Source organism: Gordionus sp. m RMFG-2023, chromosome 3 (assembly GCF_954871325.1).
Source record: "Gordionus sp. m RMFG-2023 chromosome 3, tfGorSpeb1-WG-v2, whole genome shotgun sequence".
Taxonomy (NCBI): Eukaryota; Metazoa; Nematomorpha; class Gordioida; order Chordodea; family Parachordodidae; genus Gordionus; species Gordionus sp. m RMFG-2023.
In genome coordinates, this window is record NC_088777.1 from 46746870 (window position 1) to 46756670 (window position 9801).

Below are 9801 nucleotides of genomic sequence, written 5' to 3' on the forward strand. Positions count from 1 at the left end.
AAAAATGATTTGGAAAAAATGCAGTCAAATTTTTTGTGTATATCATGCAACTCCTACATGATATTAATACCTTTTATTAATTTTGTATTATGATCCCAGGTAATAAGACACGAATAGTAGTTTCAATGCTGCACTCGAGGCATAAAGATGCAAGAGCTGGAAAAATCCTTTCATATTTAAAACATCGCATAAATTTTCATATAAATGGTAGAAACAATTTGCTCTTCACTTATGGTTGAATTATTATTATAAAATTTATTTTGAATTAATATTTATTTATATATTATTATTTTAATGACTGTTAGAAAAATGTTCGTCTTTGTGTCCATAAAGTTGATTGCCTATAAAATAAAACGAATTGTATATCTGTCCATAATTCTCACTTTAACTGTCAATTTTCACCTTAATTATATCGAGATAAGGAGTTAGTTTTTCATATGGATTTAAATTTTTTAAGAATTTTATGTATTATGGTAAAAATATCCAGTTGCTTAACATCAACACAAGATAAGAACAAATGTCTTATGACACATATGTTTGGTAGACCCATATTTAAAGTTCAACATTTTTCGATTTCTGTAATTATATTTAATAAATTCAGGAAATTTTATTGCCATACTTGAATCAATATCCATACAAATTATATAACTATTTTGAAGAGTAATTACTAATATTATATATATTAAATATATATATTTAATTAGGCATTTACCATATAAGTGAATTTAAAAAATAATTTCATGTTTTAAACCTTCTTGAATAGGAAAATAAAATTTAAAGGCACTCCTGTATTATTTTTCCCTGGTAATTCTGGTAGTTACAAGCAAGGTAGAGGCTAAGTTCACAATTTTTAATATTTTTTTTAATTCAAGTTAGATCAATTGCATCAATATTATTGGACAAAATGGATTTAGGATTAATTCATAAATATGAAATATACACAATTGATTTTAAAGAAGTTATATTATATTTTTCTATTATAAATTTATTCCTATAAGGAAAAAAATGCATTTAGTGGGTATATATTAAACAGACAAACTAGTAAATAAATAAGAAAATATATTTTAATTTTCTTAGAATTTTCAAGCCAAGTATTGAAATATTTGTTAAAGAAATATAAAAATGAAAAAACTATTGTTTTAATTGGTCATTCTTTAGTTATATATAATTTTATTTGAATCAATAAGATTTATTTATATTTTATAGGGTGGTATTATTATTAGAAATATTTTAATGAATATAAATATTACCTCTTTACTAAAAAACATAATCATAATAACCCTAGCTACTCCTCATAAAGAATCAGGTAAAAAAAAATTTCTTGAAAGTTACAATTTTGTAAAATAAACATAAATTTATTAACAGTTTTATGGTGGGACACTGGTATTAATTCATACTATCACAAAATCAATTCTTTTTGGATTAAAAAAAATATGACCAAAACTATTCCTTTTATAGTCTCCATAAGTGGGGGGCCTAGAGATGAATTAGTTCCAAACTATTATTGTTATCTAGAGCCAGCGCTTTTGATGAATCATGAAAATCAACCTATATTGCACTATTCCACTGATACCATACCACGGATTTGGTTGAGTAATGACCACTTGAGTATTGCTTGGTGTAACCAATTGATAAAATTGCTAACAAGATACATTGAAAGGTATTATCGAAAAAATATTAAATTAGATTTGAACTATTTATATTATTGGCAATATGCATTCGAACCCTGAATTAGATCTCTATAGTATGCCTTCCTAATATTGGATATGGGCAGACTTGCTTAAAGTTTTGGGCCATCAATAAAAACTATCCTAAGCATAAAGATCCAGAACCCCAGGCTAAAGGATACTGGATAAAAATATTCATTTTTTTAAAATGCTTAGAAAAATGGGAAAGTTTATAAAAAAAATATATAAATTTCCTCCACACATAGATATCAATCCTCATTAAAAAAATATTTGATTAATGATAATGTGCAGTCATTATGAATTGTTTTTACATAAGTTTTTATAAAAGCTGTGAATATATGAGTAATAGAATAATGTTATTTACAGTTTAAGACTAAAATATAAAACTCGTTTTATCAAAAAATTCGTTACCATTAGGATATATACTGTAATACATTTCTTTAGTAAAATTAGATCTTTAAATAAAAACTATATTTTAAGGGAAATACATTGATGCATGTAGGGGAGACCGGGGTAAAGCGATTGACGGGGTAACAATGTTAACGCGAATAACTTTTTAACCATTGAGTATAAAGACCTTAAATTTGGTGTGAAGATGTATTTTTATATCTAATTTCTTACCTATGTTCATCTTTTAAAAAACTTACCTGGTTTTATATATTTTGTCAAAAAACTGTTTTTTACCCAAAAAATATAAAAATCATTCTCTAGTATATTTTGCTTTAGTAAAATTTACATATCCTCAGGATTCAAAATTTGGCACACATGTTCCTTAATGTATTAGCTATAAAATAAAATTTATCTGACATCTTTAGCTATATTAGAAGTCACGCAATAACGATATTTATAATATATGTCACCTAGGGGTAAAGCTGTTATGGGTAAAACGGTTAATATATAAAATTATTCACATTAATTTTTCATTAATTCATTTATTATAATTTTTATTGTATCAATCAAATAATGAGAAATTATAAAAGAAAAACCATATACAGAGATGTAAATATAATAAATGAAGCCATAAAATATAAAATAACAAATAATACTTCATTAAATTTGTCTGCTAAAAAATTTAACATACCTTATACAACGTTGAGAAGGAGATGTAAAATTGGTATTAAAAGTTCAGATCATCATAAACAAATATTTACAAATGAAGAAGAATCTAGATTGTGTGACTACATATTAGAAGCAAGTAGGTCATTTATGGGATTAACGCCTAAACAAGTAATTAAATTATATTGTTTGTATTATATTATATTTCATAATTTTAATAACTCAATTTAAATATCAATATTAATTTGGTAACTTTAATAAAAATGCTCAATTGAAATTATATTGTATTTCATAATTTTAATAATGCTCAATCTAAATATCATGTGGGGCAACAATTTCAGATTTATGATATTCCAGGAGTGTTAAAAAATGAAATACCAAGGGCAGTGACATCAAATAATATATTAAATGGATTCTTAGCATGTGGCATATTTCCTTTAAACCCAAATATATTTACAGAACAAGATTATATCTGCTGTAATAATTCAAATGCTAACTCAAATATTGAATTTGAAAATAATGATGAAAATATTAGAGTGACTCAAAATCTTACAGTGACTCAAAATAATGATAGTGATTTATCTATATTATTGAACGAAAATGTTCCAGATGATATTGATGAACCTTATCATGATATGTTACCATCATGCTCAAAAAATTATAATAAAGTATTCATTCCTTCATCTATAATACCTATTCCAAAATTATTCAATATTTCATCGGATAAAATATCTAAAAAAAAGAATTCAGAAATATTAACATCTACACCTTATAAAAAAAAATTATTAATTCAGAGAAAAAAAAGATATCAAAAAATAATTGTTTATGTGTTATTTGTAATAAAAACTATAAAAATAGTCGCGAGGGCGATGAATGGCTAAAATGTACAATGTGCCTTGAATGGGCACATTCTAAATGTGCTAATTATGATAATTATTTTACATGTCCTTATTGTATCGATTAGTTTTTAAATAATTTTCATAAAAAAATCTTAAATTTATAATATTTGTTAAATAAAACAATAAATATGTGTCAAATATTATTTTAACCACTTTACCCTAGTGCTTATCCATTTTACCCTGTGAAAATGAGTAGTTTTACATAACTAATCATAGCTCCTAAAATATTATAGGTAGAGGGCTACACTTTTTTTTATCTTGTAGAAGAGAGATGGGGCTACACATTGATCTATAATTTGTTGTGTTTGACTCTTGTTTAAAATTTTTATGGTAAATATGCAAAATGCCTATCGTTTTACCCCGGTCTCCCCTACCTATAAATTTCTGTCAATTTTATAATTATACACATTGCCAGTTGTATAACAATTTTTTTTAAAAATAGTTTATATTTAGGAGAACATGAGGTAGATATTTACCTACAGAAATATTTTTTATGATTTAACCTTAATCTTTATAATATAATAATTAAAATCTTAGATAATATATAATTATTCAATTTTATTTATTTTTTAAATTTTGGCAATTCTAGTAATTCAAGTAATTTAATGCCAAAATAAAAAGTTTTAATTCCATGAAACAAAACTATAGGGTTAATACTATAAACGATGGAAATTTAATCACCCAAGAAGAGCATTTGAACATTATCCAATCTTATTTTCAAGGGGCTTTCCAGATTCCTATCACCTTTCAAAATTCTCTTGACAACAAATCTGACAATGATATGTGGAATGTTTTGGAGCTAAAAAAGTCTGAATTACCATTGCAATTAGTACTTTTATAAATATCATTTTAATATGAACTATCCTTATCCTTTAAAAAAAATTCTACGATATATGCTAGGGCTGTGCCGATATATCGGATCGGCATCGATATTTGGCGTTTTCTAAAAAATAAAGGATCGGGCCAATACCTGTAAAAAACCTATTTGATCTCTTTACTTTTCTTTTTTGTTATTTTATGTATATTTATTTTACATTAATAATATTATCTAAATAATTTTTTTTTAAACAATGCAAATGCACATCACCCCTTAAATTATTTATTTTTTTAAATAGGTTTATAGTATTTTCAAAGTTTTTTTTATAAAAATAAAAATGAACACTCAAAGTTTTATTTATTTTAAATCTTTTTAAATAATAACGCCAATTTTATTATTTTTACTTTAAATAGAATATTTTTTTAAAAATGGTATCTGAATTTTGGATCCATTTTGCAAAATGCGTTATCTGCGGGATTCTAATTTCACGGGGAGGAATAATAAATTTCATTTAATACTACCAATTAGAGATCTGCAAATGTAGGCCCGGACCGTACTTAACTATTTTTTTAAAAATATATCGGGTTCGTTTGGGCTGGGCCGGGTTTTGGAAATTTTTTTTAATATATCTAAATTTATCAATTTTATGTTGAATTTTTAATGTAAAATAAAAATATTTGATTATATTTTTAGAAACTAGCCGCCATATAACATATATCATTTGCATAATAAAAATTAATATCTATATTTAAATAAATTTAAGCCGGCTGGTAAATTTTTTTAAAAAAAATTTCTGGTTCGGGTCGGGCTTGAAAAATTCGATGCAGATCACTACTACCAATATCCATAAACCTTTTTTAATTATTGTAGAAATAAAAAAATTAAATTAAATGCATAATTCGATTTTTTGCATAAAAAATATTGAATTTTTAATTACATTTGGTTCAAAGGGGGGTGATGAAATATCAATATAAATATCGGATCGGTATCGGATTGGGTTTGAACTAATATCGGATCGGTTAAAAATATGTGGATCGGCACAGTCCTTATATTTATACTATATATAATTTCTTATTATATCGCTTTAAGTCAGATTCCCAGCTTCTTAACATATTCAGTGTCAGTTCCAATATCAACTTAATTCTCATACCACTCGGATATTCAGACACATCCTTGATAAAATTATCTCGTAAATTGATAATTCTGCTCAGTGTCGAAAGCTTAAAACAACAAGAAAATAATATATTTTTGCTTCGGCAGCAAAATTTTACTGGGTTCGTCGATTTACTGAAGAATGGGCATGTTGGAACACCTAACTTGGTTATACAGGTAAATCTACTTTATTATTTTGCATAAACTTGTAGTGACGACGCAATCCATGAAAAATTCCAAAAAAATCTAAATTTTCGGGCCAGACCCTCTAAAAATTTATTTTAAATTTTGTATATGGATAGATGAACGTTATGGAGATTAAGAATATTTCTTTTTTGTTAAACTCTCTCAGACTCAGATATGAGCTGGCAATGTGACAAATTATAGCAATACATTAATATTTTAAATTGCTAATATTTTGTAGGGTTAGGGTTAAAATATCCATTTAAAGTGTCTTAGGTAGCCTAAAATTAGATCTTTTAAATTACATATATTTTGAGTTTATTAGTAAACAAAAACCGGAAATGGCCCTAGACAAATATTCATTTTTTTCTCTTTGATTTTTTTTAAAATTCTTATTAAGTAGTTTTAAGATCATGATTATATTTTGAAAATAAAATATTAAATTGAGCAATTCGCAGTTTTTTGGAGTTATAATTATCCATAGACACCCGACAGAATTTATCTAAGTTTACATTCGGCTACCTCTAATTCGAGACTATCTTGTTCACAAAGATCGACCCGTGATGTTCAAACTATACATTGACCTTAACAGCTTCTGATAACCCTACATAATTTTATCTTCTAAATTTTAGAGAATTCCTAGAATGCCTCACAACAAACATATAGCTAATTACATCCTAGAACTCGATTGGAGCAACGAAAATCACCACCAAGAGATGAGTCAACTCTTGGCTACGAATTTGGTTATGCTCATCAACTTTTCACTACCATTTCCATCAAACCATTTTCTGATTAATGACCTTTATATTGATACGTTAGAATCAACTGTAACGAACTCTAACAAAGTAGACCTCGAAGTTAGTCAATCATGATAAATTTTTTTTGTTGCCATTTCATTGTTCAAACATCTTGTTCTTATTTTTAACTTTTTTTTTTGTTATATCGTCTAAATAAAATCTAGTCATGCAATCCTATATTTTTTTTCTGTTCTATGCTTTTGTAAAATATATAATCGTCAAATAATTTTGTAAATATCAATACAATCCGATTCCGATAGTATAGATTCTTTGATTTTTTTTTGTTATAATTGCTCATCATATTTTACATATTAAAATATTTATAAATAAAGTTCAATTTATACAAATTCTCGAGACACATTTATTACGTAATATACATCATTTCAAATTAATTTGGCAAAGATGAGGGGGTGGGGGGCGATAGGATCCCACTTCTCTTATAGTAAAATATTTTTTTTCTACCATACATATAAAATATTATTATTTTTTCTGTATATTAAATATTGATATAGTCTATAATTGCCCATATCTTAAAACGATGATAATCGGCGTCTATTCCAAGAATCGTGCATCTTTGATAAAATCAATGACATTAATACTAACCAAAGACGATTCATTTATTAAACATTTACATGCATTGACATCAGTTATTATAATCACTGTTATTGGTTGTAGTAGACGCTATCGAAAGGTATTTGACCTAAAATGCCTTTTTAATGGTGGACTTCGATGCGTGTACACTTTAATGTGTGAATTAGAGACATGCAAATCACCAGGCCCCGAACGTTTTGGGCCGGGCCGGGTCTATTTAAAAAATTAATTTAGGTTCTGGCTGGATAGGGCCTAATATTTTTTAAAAAATTTTGGGGTGGGTCGGGCCAAATAATTTTTTTTTAAATTTCGGGATGGATTTAAATTTTTAAATATGATATCATTACATTTGTCAAATTAATTGATATATTTTTAAATTCATGCAAGAGACAAGGCACTAATATTTTTTTTTACAATAAAAAAAATTAAATTTTTCTGCATTTAATTAAATTCGGGCCAGGTAGGGCAGACAAATAATTTTATTTCGGATCGGGCTTTTCGGGACAAATAAAAACAAAATTCGTTCTGGGTCGGGCCGGGTTGGACTATTTTTTTTAAAAAAAAATTCCGCCCGGGCTTGAAAAAATAGGCCAGATGCAGATCACTATTTTGAATCTTCTGGAATAAATCAAATTAATTCTTATTTTGAACTTTTCTTTTAAATGAGCCTTAACACGTAATAAATTACCTCACATTATTATTTTTTTTATATATAATATAATTTCTCAAATTGAGGATTATTATTTTTTGAATAAAATAAACAGAGTAAGAAGCGAGTTCTTATATTTTACTTCCCAAACCTAAATGAAGTATGGAAGGCTTACACGGTCGGTATTAACATTTATCTCGTTCCATCAACAGAAAACTCCTTTTCCGGTTTGAATGGTTGGGCTGAAAACACTAACGTTTCGGTTTTATTACTTCCTTCTTTTTTTATAAAATTAGATTTTTTTGCATATTTTATAATTTAAATAAAAGAATTAATAATTAAAATTATCGTAAATATTTTTGTTATTATTTAATACAATTTTTATCTATTCTTCCCTATATTTTAAAAGGTTACTATTCGATTTTCGGTTTTATTACTTCCTTCTTTTTTTATAAAATTAGATTTTTTTGCATATTTTATAATTTAAATAAAAGAATTAATAATTAAAATTATCGTAAATATTTTTGTTATTATCTAATACAATTTTTATCTATTCTTCCCTATATTTTAAAAGGTTACTATTCGATTTTCGGTCAATAATCCTCGTGATATAGAACACGACAGATTTTGGACATTTTATCTCAAAAAACCTCCCCTTAAAACTTCTTCAAAGAAGGAAACACCGTCAAAACTATTAATGTCCCGAAATATACAATTGTTCCTACAATCGTCATTGCTGGCTCCAAATTCCTTGCCATGTTTAACTCTGATCCTCTCAACGTCTTCGTTCCTTAGGAATTGCACCTTGCGATACCGAATTACGACCCGCGTTATCTGGTTGCATAGTTTAAAATCCATTTTTTTGCACCAGAGCTATCAATTGTATCAACGCGGCCTATCCTTCGCTATCGTGTTATCCTTAATTGCGTGCCGACCTACTAAATCTTTTAACAATAGTAACTCTCGATACTTTATCAAAATGATGACATTCGCCTTGATATCGCATTACTCATCTTATATGACATCAATACTCAGTATCAGATTTTTGAATTTTCTTAGCATTCCTGGTTACGATATTTTTTTGCCACGGTTATCTTTAGCTAACCATTTACTTTTACTAGTTATATCTCAGGTCGCGACATTATCCCTATACCTTCTAATATTTTGGGTTCTCTCTTCCATTTTATATATCAGGAACCGTATCGTTTTTTCTAAATTTCTATCCGCCCAAGCTCAACTACCTCCAAATTTTTTTTTAAGAACTATTTACGCCAGATTCGCATTTTACGCTCTCCTTTATTTCGTCGCGAATTTTTTTTCCGCCTTCATTACTTACATTATTCTCTTGTCGGCATCATTGTCCCTCCTGACTACTGATAAATCGCGCAAATCTTTGTTACCATCCGTTTCCTCTTACGTTACTCTGAGTCTGTTGGGCCTCATCCCTTACGATGTTTCGACTATTTACAATTTGTATTTGTCGTTGTTAGGCTACCACCCTTTTCAACCCTTAAAGGAGGTATTTTGGGGACCTTTTTATTATTTGAGAACTTTTTCGCCCTCTTATCACCTTTATCTGTGTCTTAGAGTATATATTTTAGTATTTTTATTGATTTTTATGTTTGCCTCGATAATTTCGAATAAAATTAATCCTGATAAAATTCGTGTAATTATCGAATGGATCTTAAGACCGCTGTCTGTATTACTCTGTTGTCATTCGGAATATATAATTTTTAGAATTAAGGACACCAGTATTATATTAAATTTCGCGAAAAACCTAATTTTTTTTATAAAACCAGTCATAGCAATTTTACCTATACTTATGATTTCGCGTCATCTTGCCCCTTATTTTATACCCTTCGCAGTTCAGGCTATATTGTCATTTATTATTATTACAATTATATCATCTAATTATACGGGTAAATTTTCATCGATTTCGGATACAAAGTTGATTAAAAAATTGAATTAA

At 27.2% G+C, this 9801-nt stretch overlaps 1 protein-coding gene across 1 annotated transcript; it reads left to right on the forward strand.

Moving 5' to 3' along the window:
- Window positions 1-430: 430 nt before the first annotated feature.
- LOC135927052 (uncharacterized) lies at window positions 431-9801 on the forward strand. Its single transcript, XM_065462989.1, has 14 exons — window positions 431-557; window positions 602-660; window positions 705-719; window positions 764-828; window positions 873-958; window positions 999-1041; window positions 1078-1157; window positions 1207-1306; window positions 1366-1660; window positions 4292-4472; window positions 5550-5789; window positions 6428-6652; window positions 7948-8094; window positions 8407-9801. Exons 1-14 carry the CDS (start codon window positions 438-440, stop codon window positions 9799-9801), a joined length of 3051 nt encoding a protein of 1016 aa, XP_065319061.1. The 5' UTR covers window positions 431-437.